The sequence below is a fragment of the Podarcis vaucheri genome (genome assembly GCF_965113315.1).
Source record: "Podarcis vaucheri genome assembly, chromosome: 17".
Classification (NCBI taxonomy): Eukaryota; Metazoa; Chordata; class Lepidosauria; order Squamata; family Lacertidae; genus Podarcis; species Podarcis vaucheri.
Window position 1 is genome coordinate 8,310,375 of NC_138755.1, and position 23,893 is coordinate 8,334,267.

General features: G+C 45.2%; 1 protein-coding gene across 3 annotated transcripts; it reads left to right on the plus strand.

Annotated features, from left to right (window-relative positions):
- The first annotated feature begins 83 nt into the window (after positions 1 to 83).
- Positions 84 to 22,239, plus strand: LOC309522253 (afadin- and alpha-actinin-binding protein-like). Of its 3 annotated transcripts, none has more exons than XM_082205451.1 (14): positions 84 to 133; positions 2,110 to 2,183; positions 3,321 to 3,487; positions 5,341 to 5,556; positions 8,957 to 9,067; positions 10,431 to 10,566; positions 10,909 to 10,984; positions 11,422 to 11,566; positions 12,232 to 12,316; positions 14,262 to 14,410; positions 19,179 to 19,352; positions 20,224 to 20,350; positions 20,836 to 21,007; positions 21,592 to 22,239. In XM_082205451.1, the coding sequence occupies exons 2-14, from the start codon at positions 2,135 to 2,137 to the stop codon at positions 21,719 to 21,721; spliced, it is 1,737 nt and encodes a 578-aa protein (XP_082061577.1). In that variant the 5' UTR covers positions 84 to 133; positions 2,110 to 2,134; the 3' UTR covers positions 21,722 to 22,239. The 3 variants fall into 3 exon arrangements, with proteins under 3 accessions (XP_082061577.1, XP_082061578.1, XP_082061579.1); XM_082205452.1 differs by lacking the exon at positions 84 to 133 and adding an exon at positions 172 to 208; XM_082205453.1 differs by lacking the exons at positions 84 to 133; positions 3,321 to 3,487 and having other exon boundaries at positions 2,113 to 2,183.
- Positions 22,240 to 23,893: the final 1,654 nt, after the last annotated feature.

Genomic DNA, 23,893 nt, shown 5'->3' on the forward strand with positions numbered 1-23,893 from the left:
GCATGACGTCAGAACGGGATCCCTCCGTTCCATCCAATGGGGAGTCTCGCGGAACAGGGGCGGGAACTTTAGGGGGGGGGGGAGCCATTGACTTGCAGCTCCCGGCGAGTCTTGCAGGGTCTGCGCTGCGCTAGTAAGGAGCGTGAGACTTGCGGTTGCAGGGACGGCGGGTCGGGGGGTTTCTCTGGTGCCGGCAGGGCTGCTGAGCGTATATTGCACAACTCTGCAGGGGGTTAGGCTAGCGAGGTTGGCGGCTTCAATGTGGTCCTATTGTTCCTTTATATAATATACCCACCCTTTTCCCCTGCCAGGGACTCAAGGCGGCTTACAGATAAAAAAATAGGAGCAGATAAAAAAATGCAGATAAAAAAATAGTGTGTGAATGTGTGGGCATTTTATCAACGAGGTAAGTTTATGGGGGATTTCAAGTTTTGTTTTGCTTTTTAAAAAAGAATAGCTTTTTATTATACACTATGGATGCTGTGTGTGGTTGTGTGTTTGAAGGGCTAGAGGGGTGTGTGGAAGAGAGAGAGAAAATGGACGTCATGCCCTGTTCCCTAGCAGTATCAGCCACACCTTTTCCCATATGTTCATTGTTATTATTATTATTATTGCTATTATTATTATTATTATTAGTGCCTCTGTATCCTTCTGTCTGGGTGGGTGCAGGAAGTGACAGAGATAATTCTTAAAGTAGGAGAACAGTGGCAATTATTCTGCACTGGGAAACAGGCTTAGCTTGAGTCAAAAAAACAAGCTTGCTGGCCTCTAATATAGGTGCCTGAAACTCCTTTAAACATGGAGATTTGAGTGCTGGCTTTTTAAAGGATGATGCAGGTTCCCATTTGAATACTAAAGTAAAGTTCATAGCTTGAGGGAAGGTGGTTATGAAGGTTGCCAACTTCTGCCTGGTTTGCAGGGTGCCTGTGCCTTTTAAGAAGAAATTCCGCAGGGCAAGTTTTCTCCCCACATAGAGATGAGAAAAGCTTGTCAGGCAGCTGTATGTTTTGCCTTGTTTGTGTTTTTATTATTAATAAAAGGTGATGTGCAGGCATCTTAATTAATATTTGAATATTTTAAAAAATGAGTACATTTTACAAAGTAGCAACTGCATAGCTAGGTCTATGTCCAGAAAAGTTTACAAATGTGGGGTGGGACATTTGGGAGGGATGCGTTCAATACTCTGGCAGTGTTTCTCAAACCTGGATCCCTGGCTGTTGCTGGACTACAACTCCCATCATCCCTAGCTAGCAGTACCAGTGGTCAGGAATGATGGGAGTTGTAGTATGACAACAGCCAGGGACCCAAGTTTTGAGGAATGCTGTGGGGCCATGTTTACAGTGGCAAACCAGCTAGCATCCTTACAGAGTAGACAAGTAAAATATGGTTTGGCAGGCAATCTTAATAGTATGGCCTAAAATGCCGATAAACTCCGGGCCTTCTGTCCCAGGAAACAGGCAGCATTCCTGAAATGAGCCTTCACCAACATGCTACCATGCAGATGTTTTAGTCTGATTCCCATCAGTCCCAGTCAGCCAGTGGGCAGGGGCATTTGAGAATTGTCTCATCCCAAACATCTGCACGGTACCAGCTTGGCGAAGGCTGCCTTAAATTGACAGAAGCATGGGGCAAAGGGCAGGATTTGCAGAAGCCACCTGTGTGACAGAGCTATTCCGAGGCAATCTGATGGAAAAGCATTGCAAAATAATGTGTGGGGGAAATTACACACTTTTCTGAATCCCAAAAAACACGCTTCAGGACAAGTGTACGACCACCAAGGTTGTGCCTTTTCTTTTTACCTAAATTCAGAAGCTCTCCAGAAGTTCAGTTCATAAGCAATGGGAGGCCCTGTTACCTAGAGGAACATTCAGTTTTCTCAGTCATCCACCTGGCAAGTAAATTCAGTACTGGCAAGTAAAAAAATGAATCTATATCTGCTAGCAACTGGTAGTGATTATTAAAATAGAATTAATGTGTGAGTTCTTGTAAGAGAGCCAGATGCATGTTGAATAGCTGGGTGTAGAAGCGCTCAGATTCCTGTGTCACTGCTGCATTGTGGACCTTGTAGGAGTGTCATAATAACAACAATAACTCTTAGTTTCTTTCTAGATTTCTAGTGAACCCCTGGTAAAAAATGGAAGCCTCAGCTGCCCCAGATACTCCAGGGGAACAACTATTCACAGGTAACTGTGCAGTTACCGTTTGGTAAGGCATCTTAGCTAGAGATGCTTGCCGGAGTTTCTAACTTTTCCAGCATTTGCTCGTTTGATTGATTTCTTACATTTCTATCTCATCCTTCCTCCAAGGGGCTTAAGGAAGCAGTGTATATTATTATATCCAAAGAGACACATTTTTATCCTCACAACAACCCTGTGAAGTAAGTTAGGCTCAGCAAGAGAGATAGTGAGGCACCAAATGGCCTGTGCTATAGCTAGTGGGAGAGCTACTCTGCTTTTCTAGGACTGTTACTCCTGGACTGATTCTTCCTTGTGGAGCAGGGCTCCTGACTCCTGGACCTGTGGGGTTTTATCTCTGCAGCCTTGTACCCTATAGTCAGTTCCCACAAAAAAAAGCTGCGCTTGTTTTCTCTATATGGCTGTGTATTCAAGTATACAACTGGTGCTACTGAAACGGCTGTCTTTAAGTGGCTGGTTCACATTCAATCTTGTTATTGTACCAGTATGTTACCGAGTGCACAAATATATGGGTAAAGAAACTCTGTGTGTGTGTGTGTTCAAAACTCCCACTGTTCTAAGACGCATTTTGCGACAGGGAATTTCATTAGTGCAAGCAGATTCTGAGCTCTGGGCGCAGTACTGTGCCTAGGATTTCAGATTAAAACTGCAGAGTGGAAGGATTTTCTGCCTCCCCACTTCCAGCTACTCTCTGAAGACTGGAGAAGAATATTCTTAAGAACATTAGGGGGGTGGGCAGGGGAAGGACTAGACCATGTGAAAAATGAACATAATATTTTAGCTGCAGTTCATTCATTTTCAGCTTTGTATTCTTGTTATAAAAAAGCATGCCTAGACATTCCATTGTTGCACCCATAGCCTCAGCTTAAGGTGCCATTTAGCTCCTGGCTTCCATATCTCAATTTCTAACACGGGTGCAGATGCATGCATGAAAATGCCAGCTTAGCATTCACTCCCACACTTAAGCCACTAGAGACCTTCCTCTGTCCTTTGGATTCGCAGAGGTCCATCACGCTAGTGTTCAACCCACCTACAGCTCAGGCATCTTTTGGTCCCTCTTCCACCGTCTGCCTATGTCTTCCCGCTGGATCTTCCTGTGCTATTACTTTGTCCTCTTCCTCACAGACACACAGTTCTTCAGCTATGCTTCTGAGATGGGCCTCTTTTCAGCTGATGGGTCCAACCCAGCCTGTTACCCTGACTCTGGGGAGCTTCTGGGAGGCCTTGGTGGCCTGGGCGATGTCGTCTGCTGGAGTGACAATGTCGATCATTGCATCTCCTACCTTAACAAGGTGAGCAATGGCCTTGGGCAGGAAAGTCACTGCGTGCAGGTCAGGACTGAGCCTTTTCATAGAATCATAGAATAGAATCATAGAATCATAGAATCATAGAGTTGGAAGAGACCACAAGGGCCATCGAGTCCAACCCCCTGCCAAGCAGGAAACACCATCAGAGCACTCCTGACATATGGTTGTCAAGCCTCTGCTTAAAGACCTCCAAAGTAGGAGACTCCACCACACTCCTTGGCAGCAAATTCCACTGTCAAACAGCTCTTACTGTCAGGAAGTTCTTCCTAATGTTTAGGTGGAATCTTCTTTCTTGTAGTTTGGATCCATTGCTCCGTGTCCGCTTCTCTGGAGCAGCAGAAAACAACCTTTCTCCCTCCTCTATGTGACATCCTTTTATATATTTGAACATGGCTGTCATATCACCCCTTAACCTCCTCTTCTCCAGGCTAAACATGCCCAGCTCCCTTAGCCGTTCCTCATAAGGCATCGTTTCCCGGCCTTTGACCATTTTGGTTGCCCTCCTCTGGACACGTTCCAGATTGTCAGTGTCCTTCTTGAATTGTGGTGCCCAGAACTGGACACAGTACTCCAGGTGAGGTCTGACCAGAGCAGAATACAGTGGCACTATTACTTCCCTTGATCTAGATGCTATACTCCTATTGATGCAGCCCAGAATTGCATTGGCTTTTTTAGCTGCCGCGTCACACTGTTGGCTCATGTCAAGTTTGTGGTCAACCAAGACTCCTAGATCCTTTTACAGGGAAGGAATCTACTTTTCCAGCTGACTGCTGCTGTCTAGTTTGGTAACGTCAAGCTGCAGGTGTAGCAACTGAGAGGTTTTACCTGCTCCTGTGCAAATTGCAGGGTAGTTGGGTCTTTGCTTTTTGTTTGCATTTTATGTATTTTTATTTTGTACTTTTCAAGCTTATACATTTCATTAATTTCATACATTTCACTATTTTTACAATCCTTTTGACATTTTAAAACGTGACTTCCTTTCCCCTCTTTCTGTGGTTCCTCAAATTTGTTTTTAATATCTTCTGCATATCCAGATTAACTTAATTTGCTCATTTATTCATCTTCTTTAAATATAGACTCTTAAAAACATTGGCAGGATTATTGTAATAACCTGCAGTTTCATATCTGTTTATAATTAATGTAATAAACCATTACCATTTTTTTAAAAAAAAATGTTATCTTGATTTCTTTTTCTTCTAGTAAGTTTTGCCATTTCTGCATATTCCATAAGTTTTTGTATCCATTCTTCCTTTGCTGAGACTTCTGCTTCTTTCTATTTTTGGGGAAGTAACATTTTTGCCACTGTAGTAGCATACATGAATAAGTTTCTATACATTTTAGGTAGTTCTGTCTCTATAATTCCCAAAAGAAAAACTTCTGGTGTTTTTTTTTTTTTTTCAAAGGTTATTTTGAACATCCTTTTCAATTCATTATATATCATTCCCCAGTAATCTTTAACCTTACTACAAGACCACCACATATGATAAAAAGAACCTTCTTTCTTTTTACATTTCCAACACTTATATGATTTAGATGTATACATTTCTAATTGCTGGGTAGTTTTGAGGATGCATCAAAATTTCTATTAAAGCTGAGCTGTATAATGAGCTATCTGTCTCCTGCGAAGGGATCACAGAAGGGTAGACTTCTGGTGTGCTGGTAGGCACCTGTATAAGGACTAGTTAAGAAGATGGTGAAAGCAAGTTAACCAATGAGCCGGGAGAGAAACTGAGTACCTAATGGTAAGGTGGACAGAACCTGGAGAAAAGCAGTTGCAGTTAAACAGTCATTGGACTCCTTTAGTGACTCTTCTCTCCTTAATTACCTTCTCTACCTAGGAACTGGTGATGCTGGGGCTCCCTGCGCTATATAAGGATGATGGTTCTGGAGATGGTGCTGAGCATGGCTTTGACCTCCTGGCATTAGTTAACAGTGCTTGCAGACTGCTGAATCTCTACCAAGGTGTCTCTGCCAAGCTGGGTGACCTGGAGGCAGAGGAAAGGCGACGGGCTGGAGAACTGGACTATCTGAGGTCACGACATGGAAAACTCAAGGTCAGAGCTCCTGGGTTTTTACTCTGTTCATCCCATAAGTGCATCTCAGCTTGTTCAAGTCCAATCTCTGCATTTGGGTGTCTCGGGGTAGATCAGGGTTCAGCAACCTTTTTCAGTCGTGAGCTGGTCCACTGTCCCTTGGGGGGCCGGACTATATTTTGGAAAAACATATGAACGAATTCCTATGCCCCACAAATAACCCAGAGATGCATTTTAAATAAAAGCACACATTCTACTCATGTAAAAACATGCTGATTCCCGGACCATCTGCGAGCTGGATTGAGAAGGCAATTGGGCTGCATCCGGCCCCCGGGCCTTAGTTTGCCTACCCCGGGGTAGAATCCAAATGACACCTCCCTCTGGCTTGGTACACAAACCAGCAGAAACCTCTCCTACACAAGTCCTGCTGAAATTAACCGTAGAATTTCCTGGTGCTTTCCAGTCTGCTGCCTGTCTAATAGTACAGTGGTACCTTGGGTTAAGTACTTAATTCGTTCCGGAGGTCCGTTCTTAACCTGAAACTGTTCTTAACCTGAAGCACCACTTTAGCTAATGGGGCCTCCTGCTGCCACCGCTCTGCCGCCGTGCGATTTCTGTTCTCATCCTGAAGCAAAGTTCTTAACCCGAGGTACTATTTCTGGGTTAGCAGAGTCTGTAACCTGAAGCGTATGTAACCTGAAGCGTATGTTACCCCGAGGTAAAACTGTATTCAAAATGAAATCCACTGCTTTGCTGCACCTTGTAAGAGGTCTGCCTCTTGAATTTCTTCAGAAATACTCCATTCTGTTAAGACAGCATGTGTTCCTCCTTCCACAGAACTGAGCTGTGGGGACAGCCAGCCTGGGGGCGGGGGGTGGTGAGAGTCCTATTTTTGCGCTCCGCTCAGTCCTGCCAGTGCCTCTTTCAGTCCTATACCCCTTAGATCTCAGGATGGCTACCAAAAATAACATATACGTTATAAATGTGCATGAGTCAGTCTGTCCCCATCACCAGAAGCTTCTATTTTCTTTTGAGTGAGAGACACTTCTTTCTAGCCTTCCGGTTCCATTGCCTGATTTCCCTCCCTGCTTGGAGTCCATCCCTAGCACATTAGTTCTATATACAGTGGTGCCTCGCAAGACGAAATTAATTCGTTCCGCAAGTTTTTTCTTCTTGCGAGTTTTTCGTCTTGCGAAGCACGGTTTCCCATAGGAATGCATTGAAAATCAATCAATGCGTTCCTATGGAGACCGTCCGGGGACAGAGGGGAAGCGCCGCGCGCCTTCCCCTCTGTCCCCGGACCTGTTTAAAGCAAGGGAAGGGGCAGCGGGGAGAATCGCTTCTCCCCATTGCCGCCCCTTGGTTCAAAAGGGGTCCAGGGAGAGAGGGGAAGGCGCGCGCGCCTTCCCCTCTGTCCCCGGAGATTGCGGGGCTGGCAACAGTGAGAAGTGATCTTCTCCCCACCGCCCCTTGCTTCAAAAGAGGTCCGGGGACAGCGGGGAAGACGCGCTGCGCTTCCCCGCTATCCCCGAAGCTTGCGGGGCAAGCTTCGTTTTGCGAAGCAAGCCCATAGGGAAATGCGCCTTGCGAAGCGGCTAAGAAAACGAAAAACTCCTTCGTCTAGCGAGTTTTTCATCTTCCGAGGCGTTCGTCTTGCGGGGCACCACTGTACGGAGTTTGCGGCGCAATTTGTCAGAGGGATCCTGAATTTGTGTGGAGGGGAGTAAGTTATGTATTAGGTGTGCATCTCTAAGAGTCCTGTGTGTATCTCTAAGAGCCCTGAGAGGAATTCAATGTTCGTAGAATCGTAAGAGTTGGAAGGGCCCCAGGGTCATCTAGTCCAACCCCCTGCAATGCAGAAATCTCAACTAAAGCATCCAAGACAGAAGGAGTGATCTCCCCTCTCCTCCCCTCCTCCAATGCTTTTCTGGGGGTTCTTCTGAGCCGGTTTGGGATATGGGAGAGAAGCCCCATTGCATTAGGGGGAATCGCTGGCTCCTGCCAGCTCATTTGTTTAGTTGAATTGAGCCTCCTGTGTTGTACACATCTTGTATAAGATGGTATATAACAACAACAAAACAACAACAATTGATTGATTGATTGATTGATTATTTAATAATAGTGATTTATCAGTCATTTTTCAGTGCCGGCAATGCATTAAGGGGAAAGCTGGCTTATTTAGATAGGTGGTGACATTGCATCCAAGTAAATTTATGTTTGAGTAAAGTATAAAGGACATTGTTTGATTATGAAACTGAAACTGAATATGAATAAAATTTATTACGGTCCCAGATGAGATTCACATACCGTACTAAGCTAACATAAAACACAATAGAATTAAGTTTGAATTTAGCAATCAAATATGACAATAAACAATACGAATATGACAGCCATTAGAAATGTGGTTTAGGTCTTAGTCTCTAAAATATTATCTAGAGTTTGCATCTGAGGCCTTAGTCTTTGTAATAGCACAGCTTGTTCCCTGAGTTTTATGGCAGCTGCGCAAAATTTGGCCACCCTTAGTGTGATCCCTGGATCCTTATCCTCTCTCGTTGTTTGATTATGAAACTTCATTTATACCAACTGATCCACAGTGTGGGATAATATTGCCCTCCCTTTCAGGTTTACTGTAAGAATTACTGAGATAGCGCTTCGGAATGTTCAAAGTCTTACCTTATATAACCAGTGCCTTTTAACTTCTGGGTTTTCTGTGGACTAATCATGAGCTCATAGGAAATTTTGTGAGCGCAGCAAAAAAAAATAATCACAATTGATAAGGGGAAAAAACTTCCACTGAATAATGAATAGTTCAAAATACTTTTCTGTGTAATGGCAACTAAGAAATGGGTGAGGCAGAAGAAGCTATATCAAAGTGTCCCCGTTCAAGGACACTTTCTGTACAGAATGAAACTCTTAAATAGTTTACTGGAACAGCAACTATCTGGATTGGGCAGTGCAATAACATGCTGTCTCTGTTGTAAATTAAACACTGTTTACTCTAAGCAGCAGCAAAAAGATCATACAGGGTTAACTGCTGTATGATCATCTATTCTCCTTGATCTTTAGGGGTTCTCAAGGGGAGGGTGCCAGGACGAGGAGAGGACTAGCATGCTGCAGTGATATAAAGTAGTGGACTTAATTGTGAACATGTGCTAGTGTGTTCTACATCAAACAATCCGCTCATTTGCACCTAGCCACGGTTTGGCTTAGCATTATGTGTGAACTGGGCCTATATAGGTATTTGCTTGCTTCCCTACAGACTTATTAACCCATGCATCATATACCTTCCCTGTTCAGCAATATAATTAGTGGGGTGCTTTATCTTTTGGGGGTGGGAGGTGCAGGGAGAGAGACGCGGTCTTTCTTGCCTTAATTGTTTACACCTCCTGCTTATTCCCACCCTGCCCCCCAAAAACTTCAGGACCAGGTGGAAGCTTGTGAACAGGAAATTGCGGCTGTGCAGAGCAAGGAGCAGCAACTTCAAAGCAAGAACAAGCAACTGAACAGCATGCTGAAAGGAGAAAAGGATGAAGTAAGTGGAATGAGGGGGGAAAGGACTGAATGAACCTTGGCTTTTGGTGGAGATGGAAAATCCAATTGGCGACACTTCTCATTAATTGGCAGCAGGAAAAGAGACTTATGGTGGGAACAGGGAGGCCAGCTTAAAAGAGCATCACAATAATGCAATTTGGACATAATAAACCCCAGTGGAGGCTCCACTGTTGGTCAAAATTGGGTGTAGGCGTTCCAAGGTTCTCCAAAGCCATAAAATGGCTCAGGACCCCAATACCTCAAGGACCGCCTCTTTCCATGTGAACCTACCTGGACCCTAAGATCATCTTATGAGGCCTTCCTTCATGTGCCTCCTCCTCGAGAGGTCCAGAAGGTGGCAACACGAGAACAGGGCCTTCTCTGCAGTGGCTCCCCATCTGTGGAATGCTCTCCCCAGGGAAGTTCTCCTGGCACCTTCAGTATACACCTTTAGGCGCCAGGCAAAAACGTACCTTTTTAACCAGGCCTTTGGTTGATATGATTTACATCCTATGCCCTTTTAAAATGTGTATTTTGGGAGGGGGCTATTGGGTTGTTGTTTTTATTTTTATCACATATTTTGTGGTTTTATATCTTGATTTTATTCTGTGAACTGCCCTGAGACCCCCGGATTTAGGGTGGTATATAAATTCAACTAATAATAATAATCATAATCCAGTCTTTCTCCTGTCACCAACAGTCTTCAGTCATACATTCCCAATGACTGAGATAATTCCTAGATGGTTCTGCCCATCTCCTCTGCTTTGCCAATCAAAATAATTGGTACCATTAGGTCACATCCATTAATTTCTACAGGAGGGGGTTCAACGTAGCGCTAAGCAGATCACACCGTCAGTGCACACATTTCTGCTTGCCTGGTGGAACACTCTGCCCTCTCCTCCTGCTACACATGGTTTGGCTCTCTGAATCCTACATCAATTTTGGTGGGGAGAGAGAAGCCCTGGTTGGGTCTACTTAGTTGAATACTCTAGTCTGAGTAAACATAGTTGAATACCACTCTTAAGATTTTTTCAACCCCATTTATATTTCATGGCCACCTCTTCTTTCCACCCAATGGGTTTGTGGCTGATGATGTTAAAGCACACATTTAAAAAACAGTGCCAGCGCTACCCCGCTAAGCAGGCTGCTGCCGTGGCCAATTTAGCAACTCCTTTACAGGCATGTATGCGAGAGCGAATAGAATAAAAGGCAATACAAGTTGACCAGCTGTGATATATTGGAGGGGAAAGTCTAGGGATTGCTTCCTGTGTACACTTCTTAAGAACACAGAACTTTCAGCGGGGTCAGACGAAGGGAGTTGTGGTGGGTCGCTAGCTGATAGCAGTCCGCATTTGTCTGAAAAGATCGCCAAGCTCCTGAATGCGCTGGCCAACCAGAAGAGCCAGCACAGCCACGAAATGAAAAGAAAGGAGCAAGAGCTACTCCGACTCAGGGAGAAGATGAGCCAGCTGGTGACTGACAAGAAAGACAAGAGAGGAAGTAAGTGGGCAAGGGAGCAAGGTGGAGGAGTGTGGAAGTTCGAGGCAAGAGAACTTCATCTGGGTGTGTTGAAAAATTCCTTTTGCAACTCGAATAATGGAAAGTGGAGAAGTTAGCATATAGAATCATAGAATCGTAGCGCTGGAAAGGACCCCAAGGGTCATCTAGACCCACCGCTGCAATGCAGGACTCCGTATGCTGCTTGCTCCAGCACAATTTGGATTCGGCTCCAAGAACCTGGCTGTGGGGTCTGGGGAAGGGAAGTTCTGTCCTGGGGCTGGGGGCAAGGAAAGAGATGGTGTAATATTGATCTCCTACTCAGGCTAGTCTTGCTGTCTCTAGCAATTGAAGTCCTCAACACCCTGCCCCGGGTTGATGGTAAGAGAGCAACGTGGAAAACCGGGAAAACTCTTGGCAGGTGAGTCACAGGGACCTGTCTGTTAAGGACCCAGGGGCTTTAAGAAGTAGCTGCACGCAGAAATGGATTGACTAATCTGGTGCACCGATCTTCCACTGGTGTGTTGGGACTTGCTGGTGGGTCACAGCCTTATGCAAGGTGGGTGGTAATAATATTTATATGTCACCCATCTGACTGGGTTGCCCCAGCCACTCTGGGCGGCACCCAACAAAACATTAAAAACACAATAACGCATCCTGTCTCCATGATTTGCCACAACGTGGAATGAAAACATACACCGTCATGTGATAAAAACAATCCCATGACTGCAGCACTGGAGAAGAATCCTAACAGTGGATAGCTGTTGAAGATCACAGGGGGTGGTAGTCATGGGCCTGGTGTAGGCTTTGGAAGGCGGTATCCATCTTCCATTATTTCTTGATTCTCCTTTCTGGCAGGAAGGAGGAAGAGCTCTACCGCACTCAGCTAGCCAAGCAGGAACGGCGGGAGCAGGGCCTGGCTTTGGAGAACGCCCAGCTGAAGCAGCTGCTGAGCCAAGTCGGCCAAGATGTGGAGCAGCTGTTGGGAACTGACACTGCCCGGGTAAGAGTTTTGTGGGGCTCCTGGCTGGCGGCAGTTGCCGCCACCACCTAATAATAATAAATTTATTATTTGTACCCCGCCTATCTGTTTGGAGGGACGCGGGTGGCACTGTGGGTTAAACCACAGAGCCTCTTGGGCTTGTCGATCAGAAGGTTGGCAGTTCGAATCCCCGCGACAGGGTGAGCTCCCGTTGCTCGGTCCCTGCTCCTGCCAACCTAGCAGTTCAAAAGCACATCAAAGTGCAAGTAGATAAATAGGTACCACTCCGGTGGGAAGGTAAATGGTGTTCCCATGTGTCGCTCTGGTTCGCCAGAAGCGGCTTAGTCATGCTGGCCATATGACCCCGAAGCTGTACGCCGGCTCCCTTGGCCAATAAAGTGAGATGAGCGCCGCAACTCCAGAGTCGGCCACAACTGTACCTAATGGTCAGGGGTTCCTTTACCTTTACCTTTTTATCTGTTTGGATTGACCCAGCCAATCTGGGTGGCTTCCAACATAATACAAAAATGTAGCAGAACATTACCGTACATAGGGCTGCCTTCAGATGTCTTTTGAAGGTTGTATATCTACTTATCTCCTTGACATTTGACGTGAGGGCGATCCAGTTCTCTGATGGCTAGTCCTCTGACTCCTCTGGTGCTGAGCTGCTGCTTTCTCTTCTCCAGGATGCAGAGCTAAGCTGCCCATACAAGGCCTTCCAGGAGCAGTGGAGCAGGCTGAAGAGCAGCCTCAAGACCCTTGGGGGTCAAGGTATGGTTTTGGAAGCTGCAAGTTCTTTCCACTGATTTTTGGCTCCCATATCACATTATTCTTACCCTGGAAATTCCCTGGGAAAAGAGGCACCGGTGATGGTCGCAAGCAGGGCCAGATTTAGGTTTGATGAGGCCCTAAGCTACTGAAGGTAATGGGGCCCTTCATATGTCCAGCTGTCCTTTGTCAACAACAAATTGCTGCTCTTTTTTGTGTTGAATATATGCTATATGGTCATTTATGGTCCTAATAGGTATCTAAAGCCATTTGCACATAACAAAACATGTATTTTATTAAAGTATCATATTTTTCAATCTATAAGATGCACCAGACCACAAGACGCACCTAGTTTTTGGAGGAGGAAAACAAGAAAAAAATATTCTGAATCTCAGAATCCAGAATAGCAAGAGGGATCACTGCGCAGTGAAAGCAGCAACCCCTCTTGCTGTTCTGGCTTCTGGGATAGCTGCGCAGCCTGCATTCACTCCATAAGACGCACACACATTTCCCCTTACTTTTTAGGAAGGAAAAAGTGAGTCTTATAGAGCAAAAAATACGTTAATTGTTGAACTTATATTTTGGAAATGTATATCCAGTTTTTTTCCCTTTAAATTTTTTTGGGGTCCCCAAGAGAGTGGGGCCCTAAGCTATAGCTTGTTTAACTTATACGTAAATCTGGCACTGGTCATGGACATAGATTGGATGAGATTCCAAAAGGATTGCGCACATTCCTGGTGGATAGCAGCTATAATGGTTCCTCTGCATACATCAACTTCTCTGTATGTCAAATGCTGGGATTACACAGGGCAAGGTCTTTTTTGCTTCCATAATGGGTGTGGGGAGAGAAGCTGGCTGAAATCCACACTACAACATTTGATTGCATGTCTCACCCAGTTCCTATGTTGGCTTATGTTGGTTCTTAATGTTGTTCAATTCAGGGATGACATGTGCAAGACCTTAGCAGCAGTAAAACACAGCATGGAACCTTGCATGCATAGCAGAATGAAAGCTTGGTTACTCGGCCTTGTTCTCTTGTGGTGTGGGCAAGCCCCCTTTTGCCTGAATTGAAAAGCCAGAAGTCGTCATCAGCTCAAAAAGAACCAACAAAGGTGGTCTGGCTGACATTTTTTGTAGTGTTTTGTTTAGCTTTGATTCTGGCTAGAGCTAATTGGGTGACCTTGGGCCAGTCACACTTCTCTGAAGTCTCTCAGCCCCACTCACCTCACAGAGTGTTTGTTGTGGGGGAGGAAGGGAAAGGAGAATGTTAGCCGCTTTGAGACTCTTGAAGGGGAGTGAAAGGCGGGATATCAAATCCAAACTCTTCTTCTTCTTCTAATTCAAAAGCAACAAGAGCCGTAATCTTCCTTTTGCTCAGGAAAGTTTACTGGCAACAAGGGCACTTGCTTATATCAAAACTTGGTGCATTGTTAGCACTAGAATGCAGCCTTCCTTAGCAGTGATGTTTATAAAGCAAAGGCATGTTATGTTAGGAACGCAACAGGTGAAGCTGCTCTGACCTATCAGATTGCCTTAAGACACTTACACCACCTGGAAGGGTGTGTTTGTATGTACACTGTTATCTTTAGAAATATTGCATACAATAACGAACTGATCCGGTTTTCAGCTTTAAAAATACGCAAGGTACTTTAAGAACTTTACAACAACTCTGTGAGGTAGATCAGTTTATTCCCGTCTTGCAGTGGAGTCTAGCTTTTCAACTCTCTTCACCAAACCACACTGATCCTGAAATCTCTTTAAGTGCAGCTTGAAGCTTGAAATTATTTTTTACATTTTTGGACCAACCAGGCAAGCTGATGCGTTGGAAGTCCTGAGTTCGAATGTTCCAAAATCTGTGTCCCTCTTGTAGCTTCCTTCTCTGAGCCCCCTAGTGCTGAAATGTTGGGCTCCATAAAGACACATTCCTGCTTTACCTTTCCCTCCACAGCTGTCTATGCTGCTGATTCCTGCGTATCCGAGGGAGGTGGGCAAGACCCTGTAATCAGCGTGACGGATCACGAGAAGGAAATCATGAAGCTAAAGGGAGAAATTGAGGAGAGCAGAGTGCTGATTGCATTGCAGCAACAATGTTTCCAGGTAAAGGAAAGATTTGGACAATTTTGGCCCTTCTCCAGGCTCTCCTGTCTGCCCTCTGCAGGTGGCACACCAGATTTTAGGTCCAAGGGTCAGCAACCTTTTTCAGCAGGGGGCCGGTCCACTGTCCCTCAGACCTTGTGGGGGGCTGGACTATATTTTGGAAAAGAAAAAAAAAAGAACGAATTTCTATGCCCCACAAATAACCCAGAGATGCATTTTAAATAACAGCACACATTCTACTCATGTAAAAACACCAAGCAGTCCCCACAAATAACCCAGAGATGCATTTTAAATAAAAGAGCACATTCTACCCATGAAAAAACACGCTGATTCCCGGACCATCCGCAGGCTGGATTAAGAAGGCGATTGGGCTGCATCCGGTCCCCGGGCCTTAGTTTGCCTACCCCTGGGGCAGAATCCAAATGACACCTCTCTCTGGCTTGGTACACAAACCAGCAGAAACCTCTCCTACACAAGTCCTGCTGAAATTAACCGTAGAATTTCCTGGTGCTTCCCAGTCTGCTGCCTGTCTAATAGTACTCAAAATGAAACCCACTGCTTTGCTGCACCTTGTAAGAGGTCTGCCTCTTGAATATCTTCAGGAATATTCCTTTCTGTTAAGACAGCATGTGTTCCTCCTTCCACAGAACTGAGCTGTGGGGACAGCCAGCCTGGGGGGGGGGGTGAGAGTCCTATTTTTGCGCTCCGCTCAGTCCTGCCAGTGCCTCTTTCAGTCCTATACCCCTTAGATCTCAGGATGGCTACCAAAAATAACATATACGTTATAAATGTGCGTGAGTCAATGTGTCCCCATCACCAGAAGCTGTCCCTGCTTTAGGTAGCCATAGGAAGGGCTGTTTGTACTCAGCACCTGCCCTAGCATGGTGGGGCGCCTGCTTCAGCTATGGGCATTAAAGCAAGCCCACTACGCCTGAAGCTTTATCCAGTAACTTTAGGCATTTCTCACACAGTTTTAAAGCTCTTCCAAAAAAAAACCCCATAAGGTCTAGAAACTTGAAAACTGAGGCTCTCCAATAATAACTGGATTCCTTGTGCATTTGAGCAGAATACACACACAAAGGTCCCAGTACAGTATTTGCTATTGCTGCAAGGCACAAGGCTCTTGTGAACTACAAGTGTGCACCGTGCAAAAATACACATGTTGCACTGAGAAGAACCAGGAGATTGATAGATGACATGTCAATGACTACAGTTTAAAGCTGTGTCAGAGCCTTCAACTCGCTGCTGACGCATACCCGAGAGCACCCTAGTTCTAAATAGGCATATTTCTGGGGGCTTTGGGACATGTAGGTGGGTCTCAGTAGGGAGACAGTTCATGCTGGAGAAGGCAGTCCTTCCATTATCCTGGGCCCAAGCCATAAAGTCAATCCCAGCACTTTGAACTGTGCCTGGAAACAAATTGGAAGCCTGTAGCTGTTGAAACACACGGTTCTAAGCCCTAAACCTCTAAGCCATCACCCTTGGCTCACTAAATTGTATTGGGCACTCTCACTTCCCTCTTTCTTTGGTGCAAGCTGGAAAACACACCAGAAAAAGATAGTTTAGCTTTGTGCCTGAACCTAGGACCGTAGTTTGTTCCGCCCTAGCAAGCTTTGATTGCTAGCCTGCCTAAAGCCATAGTTTGTTGCAGTGAAACAAACCACAATCCTGGGTTCAGACATAACACCGAGCCATCCGCTTTGTGGTTTGTTTAGACAGTTGTGCGAAGTGGGAGGGCTTAAGCTGCATGCACCAACGCTTAGCTTGTGCACAGTATGGTTTTATAAACCAGGATTTATGGCTTAGTACTGGACGCGAGTGGTGCTGTGGGTTAAACCACAGAGCCGAGGACTTGCCGATCAGAAGGTCGGCGGTTCGAATCCCCACGACGGGGTGACCTCCCGTTGCTCGGTCCCTGCTCCTGCCAACCTAGCAGTTCGAAAGAACGTCAAAGTGCAAGTAGATAAATAGGTACCACTCCGGTGGGAAGCTAAACGGCGTTTCCCTGCGCTGCTCTGGTTCGCCAGAAGCGGCTTAGTTATGCTGGCCACATGACCCGGAAGTTGTATGCTGGCTCCCTCGGCCAATAAAGCAAGATGAACGCCGCAACCCCAGAGTCGGCCATGACTGGACCTAATGGTCAGGGGTCCCCTACTGTGTTCATATGTTGCAAGCGTAGGTATTTGAATTAAAGAAGCCACATTTTCTATAAACAGCCTGGCTGCGATATTCTGAATCAGTTGAAATTTCCAAGGACTCTCCTCAAAGGCAGCCCTGTTGCAGGAATCCAGATGGGATGCAATTTAAGTGCATGCCACCCTAGCCAAATGTGCAGCCTCAAGGAATGGGCATAGTTGGTGCTGATACATAAGCATCTAAGGTGTTAGCAAAGTCCAGAAGAACCCCCAGATGGGAACACCTATTTTCAAGTGGAAAGCTACCCCATCAAAAATCAGTTACACACTTCTGAGTCAGCTCTGCTAACCAGGAACACCTCTGTCCTGTCTGGATTAAGCTTCACATTGGCCACAAGAAGTCTACTGCTGCCTCTAGGGCTCAGTTCAGAACCTCTATGCAGCTTTTCCATGAAGTGGAAAGAAAAAATAGAGCGTGATGTCAAAAACATACTGAGCTCCAAACTCCTGGGTGCTTCCTTGCAGTTTCATATAGATATTGCACAACTTGTGGACAGCAGCCAATGATCATGGCCAGCAGAACCTTCTGAAATTGACACTTTCAATAGTCAGGATGGGCAGGGATTAAGTGTGCATGTAGCTGGCACCACATCTCCAGTTATCCTGCCCAGATGCTCTGGCTGCACAAACTAAGATCAATAATAATAATAATAATATAATAATATAATTTATTTATTTATACCCTGCCCATCTGGCTGGGTTTTCCCAGCCACTCTGGGCGGCTCCCAACAGAATATTAAAATACAATAGTCTATTCAACATTAAAAGCTTCCCTAAACAGGGCTGCCTTCAGATGTCTTCTAAAAGTCTGGTAGTTGTTTCTCTCTTTGACATCTGGTGGGAGGGCGTTCCACAGGGCGGGTGCCACCACCGAGAAGGCTCTCTGCCTGGTTCCCTGTAACTTGGCTTCTCACAGCGAGGGAACCGCCAGAAGGCCCTCGGCACTGGACCTCAGTGTCCGGGCAGAACGATGGGGGTGGAGACGCTCCTTCAGATATACTGGACCGAGGCCAGCAAGCAGGTGCCAAATGTCCACTGGAAGGGGGGAAGCTGCATACAGAGCATTAGAGAGTTTGCTTGGGCTGAAGTAGGGGGATCTCCTTTTGGAAGAGGAAGTTGGAAGTACTCTAAGGTAACTGGAATTCATCCTAAAGTATTGAATTCATCAGGACAGGCGACTGAGTACACATGGAATTGCAGCAAGTGTGATGGAAGAGCAGGGTTCTTTCTGTGAGTTGGTGCACAAATAATTGGGCTGTGGGAAAAGGTCTATGACTTGTACTTACAGGCTGCTGTTTGCAGACTTTATATGGCTGAACCCCACACGACATCAGCAGCAGGTGCTTGTGAAGTTTCATCCCTTGTTAGTTCAGCCTTTTAGTTCCCTCTACTGGCTGAATCATGTAGCACCACAAACTGGTTGGTAGTCTTGCCTTCTTGCAAGGAACAATGAGAACCATAGTTCTGACCGTAGAATTACCAGCACCAAACTGTGGTTTCCAGGACTCAGTTACTGGGAAACGCATGGCTGTTAAAATTGGGGCAGAACCAATGCAAGTTTGTAATGGAGACGTGTTCTGTTCCTACTCCCCTTGGCGGAAAGCTCTGTAATCGGAAAGGATGGCTCGTTTATTTGTTTACAGACTTTACTGAATAATTTTTTTAAAAAATCAATTACCAAACATGTTGTCTTCCAAGACAAATACATGTACAGGTGTTAACTCTTGCATTCAGTCATCCACATGGAAGGGAGATTACTCTACTCTTGTTAATAAATGATATAAATCGAGAGTCAAACCCATCTTTCCTTGGTATTCCTCTTATTACCCTCTGATAAGTGAGTTAAGCGTTCCATAAATGCTATATTTCACACACATTGGGCCCAACTTTCTGTGATGGGAGGGGTGGTTTTTCCCCCAATTGCTTTTCCCCCAAAAATTTTTTATTCATTTTATAACACAAATAAAGAACACAAACAGAAAAGACAAGCAATACAAACAAATTCTTGTCATATCCTTATTTTTCTAAACATTGTTAAGTGGGTTCCCCAAGTCCCACCTATCTGATTTTCATTTTACTTCATCTTTAGCAGTTTACATATATCATAGTTTCTAAGCATCTTTTTTTTATCACACTTAAAATAACTTCACATTTTATCACTTACAAATAATACTATTTTAAAACACACTATCTTCTACTTCTAACCCTACAGCCTATATCCACTTCCAAAGCTATTCCAATATTTAAATATTAACATATTTTTTCAAATATTCCTTAAACTTCTTCCAATCTTCTTCCACTGTCTCTTCTCTCTGGTCTCGGAGTCTCTCGGTCAGTTCGGCAAGTTCCATATAATGGTCCCCCCCCCAGTTTTAAGCAAATATTTGTCTCGCTGCTCATAAGAAAGAAGGCCAGCACTTTATGCTTGACATTTTGGATTGGTAGCATTGGCAGCAGGGCTAACATGGGGTTGGGTACAAGATGTTTCCCCGTAATGGTGGATGACAGAGAAAAAAATCTGTTGTTTCTTCATTTCATTTTCCCACCCAAAGTGACATGTCTCCTCCTTTCAGGAGCAATTGACTGCTGCTTCCAGTTCAGAGCTCCCAGCTCACCTGAAGGGATCTTATTTTCTGGAGGAACAGCAGCTGCTGCAAGAAGAACAGAATAGGTTTGAGGAGCAGAAACAAGCATTTGAAGTAGAGCGGAAAAACTTCACAGAAGCGGCCATTCGGCTGGGGTGGGAGGTAGGCAGCTACTTTCCTGAAGACCTGAAGCCAAGTTACCACCTTTATACATTTTCAACAAGCAGCAGCAATGCCTCCTTGAGAATGATGAAACAGGGTAGGGCAGATGTGGGCCTTCTATATGTTGTTGGGCTCTGAATCCCATCAGTCAGTGGTCAGGGATGATGGGAGTTGTAGTCCAGCAACATTTGGAGGGCCCAAAGGTTCCTCATCCCTGATAGATTCATCTTCTTAAACCTCAAGTTTATACACAGCGCCTAGGGCTTGCCGACCCGAAGGTCAGTGGTTGGAATCCCCGCAACAGGGTGAGCTCCTGTTGTTCGGTCCCAGCTCCTGCCCACCTAGCAGTTCGAAAGCACGTCAAAGTGCAAGTAGATAAATAGGTACTGCTCTGGCGGGAAGGTAAATGGCGTTTCCATGTGCTGCTCTGGTTGTCTGCGGGCAAACGCCGGCTCCCTCGGCCTATAGTGCGAGATGAGCGCCGCAACCCCAAAGTCATCCACGACTGGACCTAACAGTCAGAGGTACCTTTACCTTTTATTTCCACAGGAACAAACATAAAGTCAAATTGCCTTCTCATAGTCTGGCATGTCAGGGAAAAGGCTAGACTGGGACCCTTCTCTTGAACATCTAGTTTTTTGTTTGGAGGTTGTGTGTGAGTGTGAGTGAATGAATGAATGAATGAATGAATATGACAGAGGATTATTGTGAGCTCCTAGAATCTTAAGCAGTATAGCTCAACCACAAGTTGATCATCTCACTGAGCTTTGGCCCATGGAAGGAGAAGTTCTGAGTGTTCTCAAGATGACTGAGAGATTGGTAGAATTCTGGAAATAGATAATAATCTGTCTTCTTTTCTTCTCCTTGGCAGAGGAAGCAGTTTGAGCAACGCAAGGCCCTATTCTTGCAGCAAGGATTCTTGTCTTCGTGGCCAGGATTTGATGTGAGAGATCCTACCCGAAGGCTTTCTGCCCCAGTGGCTGCCAGAGGGGTGCAAGGTAATTGTCTCCACCTCTAGTATAGCTTCAAAACACATGGCAGGTGTGTTCTACTGTGGTTACGCCTGTGTTTTCTGAAGTACATATGTAAAGGCAGAAATGCATAGAAATCCTGTCTGTCCCTGTCTTCGGAGGTCTCCAAAAGTATTATTGTCTTGTGTGTTTGCTTGTTTATTCAATGTGTGTCCCACTTTTTCATCCCACAATGCTAATGGTCTTGCATTTTGCAGAGTTATGCTACAGAGTGTTGCTGGCATAGGCTCATAGGTCTTGATGTCTAAAAGCTGCAGAAATGGGAAACTGCTCCATGGGACCACAAAGTTTGGTTTGGTGCCATCTGGCCATCTGGTGCTGGAAAAAGATTGCAGTACTTGATAATAATGATGATGTATTAAATTTGATGGACCTTTGGTCTGATCCCTCAGGGCTTGTCTTGACATTCTTAGCTTTCTGCTTTGTAACCCTTTTTCTTTCCTTGACCACAGACGAGCATTTGTTCAAACAAAGGACCTGGAACAAACCCACCTGTACCCCTTATCCAAAGGTCATGATCACTCCTTGTTGCAGCCCAGTGCAGGTCTTAAGAAGAAAACACCTTGCTTCAAACCCAACCAGCCCCACCATGTGCATGCAACAGCCGCTCCTCCCAGATGACTGGTAAGGCCATCGTTGCTCCTGGTCTAATCAGGCAGCGGGGGGGGGGGGCTGATGGAGATCCAGTCCAGACTTGGGGATGACCTTCCAGGCACACTGAATTTCCCAACACTGTCCTAGCCCTGCCTTGCCTTATGCAACAACTGAGCCTTTCTGTATTGCTAAAAGAAACCTCCTGTGCGTTGTTGACCCATGCCTGTTTGTTGCTTACATCAATAGCTGATAGGATTGGACATAGTAACTGCAACTGGAGTGTATTTATGAATGCATGCATGCATGCATGCATGAATGAATGAATGAATGAATGAATGAATGAATATGACAGAGAGGACACTTGCCTCTGTTTCTATAGTTTGTCTACAGGGATGGAAGGCATGATTGCCATTATCAAAATGTCAATGTTAGATTTTTTTTTGGTGGCAAATTAAATAAAAATCAGCTTAAAAAATAAACAAACAAATAATGCCCTCTTGTCCATAAATAGGAAGGGAATTTTGGGATTTGAACAGCCTACACACAAGGAAGAATGGGCATACAATAACCGCATGTGTATTTATTCATTTATTATTTTGGTCTCTTCCTTCTAGGCCAGCTTCTCCTCCACAGCTCTGGCAAAGTAAGAGGAGCTGCCAAAACACAGCTTGCCAAACTGAAGTGTCTGTGAAAGATGAGCTTCAGGGTGACCTTTTAGAACGCTTCCTGGACAGCTTCCTCTAGGGATGCTCTTAACCTTGCTACCTGAGTGGGTTTTTGGTTTTTTTAAAAAAGTTCCATTTCAATATATTTTGCTGTCTTTGTTATAAGAAGCTGAAATGTTAAGGCATGGCTCCTTAACCTCAGTAGAACTTACAAGAGATGGCTTTCCCTCATTTGGAATTCTATTCATTGCTGCTGCTTAGGAAAAGCTGCTAATGGGAATAAAAGATGCAATTGAACTGTTTTGTGTGCAAGTATAGAAGTGATATAATCATTACTAGACCACACCTGATGCTGGTAACTGGACATTTGAATTTTATATGTTAATGTATCTGCTCTTAGGGGTGCAATGTTAATGAGTCCATTTCCCCCCATCTGTATCCAATAACATTCCAGTGGGGAAGGTTTTTAAGAATTTACACGTTAAGCACCCTGTTATACCTCAGTTACCTCTTTTAAAAGTTTTCTCTTGTTTTTGTGGCCACAGAATTGGGGGTTCCTTAAAGGGTTCTTATCTTATAATAAAAATGTGTTTTTAACCGTGTGTGGTATCTGGCTTAATTTTGGAAGGGTTTTTGGAAAGGTATGTGTGGTGGGAATTGGGGTTGCTTGTGCGTAAACTGCAAACTGCTCCAAGCTGGTTGTATAGCTAAACCTTTCCCTGGTTTGACAGCCCTTACAACGCGACTGTCTCAGTCACTGGCAGAATCCGTCAGTGGGCGTTTCCTAAACTTCCTCCAACATAAAAATTCCTTGACTCCAAGTCTCCTCCTAGATTCTCTGCGCGGAAGCTTTCTGCGCAGCGTGGGCGTGCCAAGCGGAGGTCCTGTGCTCTCTCCGCTGATTTCACTGGAAGAGTCTCGGAGCCTTCCCTCCGCAGTACTCTCAGCCTCCCCTTTCTCCCTGGTGTCCCCGGGATTTCCTTCCCCAGCGGAAGCTTTCTCTCTCTCCTTGCTAGTTCCCTCCCCTGCATAATTGGAGCGTCTTACCTCTCCTCTCGCCTCTGATGGCAGTTCCCTGACAGTATGCTTCCTTAAATTTCAGAGGCCTCAGTGCAGCTAATACTCTGACTGACCTGGCTCAGGTACCATAAGAGAGTTCAGTTCATGGTCCCAGGGTTTGGTCTCAATGCAGCTTTAACCAACTTGCTGAAGCTGAGTGGGTCTGGTCAGGACCACCTGAGCGTTAGTGACATGTTGGCACCTTGGGTTCCATAATGGAGGAGAGGTAGGATTTACTGTATTTTTCGCTCCATTAGACGCACTTTTTTCCTCCTAAAAAGTAAGGGGAAATGTCTGTGCGTCTTATGGAGCGAATGTGTGGTCGATCGCTGGCTCACTTTCCGGCCCCTTGCCCAGGCCTCCATTGTTGAATGTTCTGCAGACGGAGGCCGTTTGTTTCCCCAGCAACATGTGACTGGCTGATTAGATTATCTGTCTGGAAACTGTAGAAACGGCTCCCTTTCCTTTCCTAAAGAAGCTGCAGAACTGTGAGTTGAACCCCATAAAAACAGGATTTCCCCCCTTTGCAAAGTAAGCTCAACAACCTTGAGCTGATCCTGTAAAAAGGGGGCTTTTCCCTTTTGCAAAAGAAGCTGCATGACTGTGAGCTGATCCCAAAAAACCCAGGGCTTTCCCCCTTTCCTCCTCTAAAAACTAGGTGTGTTTTATAGTCAGGTGCGTCTTATGGAGTGAAAATACGGTAAGTGCCAGGGGAAAAAAGAATATTCAGACATAGGCCATAGCTATCTCTGCCATAGTGCAATTTGTGTGTGGGGCCTGAAATCCAAGTGCCTTAATCCAGGATAAATGAAGGGAGTGTTTGCAGTGATGCGAGTGTTGGAATTCCAGGTGTACACGATGCTCTTGCAATTATTTCAACCCCTCAGGACCTACCTTTCTTATTAGGCCTTTGGCTTTATTTCCTAGCCCTGCTGCAACTAAAACTGTGACCAAGCAAAGTATGAATAACAGCTGGAGGGGGTGGTAATCCTGTATTTACCCTTCTGTTGTTTTCCTCTTCAAATTTTAAGATTGTAAGCTCCTGTCCCCTTGTACACTGCAAAAGTAATGCATACTGTTGGCAAGCTACTGGCCAGAGTGTTAAACACATTTAATGTGTGAATTCAGCTTTGTGCACTTGGCCAAAAAACATAAATTTTTTTAAAAAAGGCAGGGCCGGGGATCCAGGAAA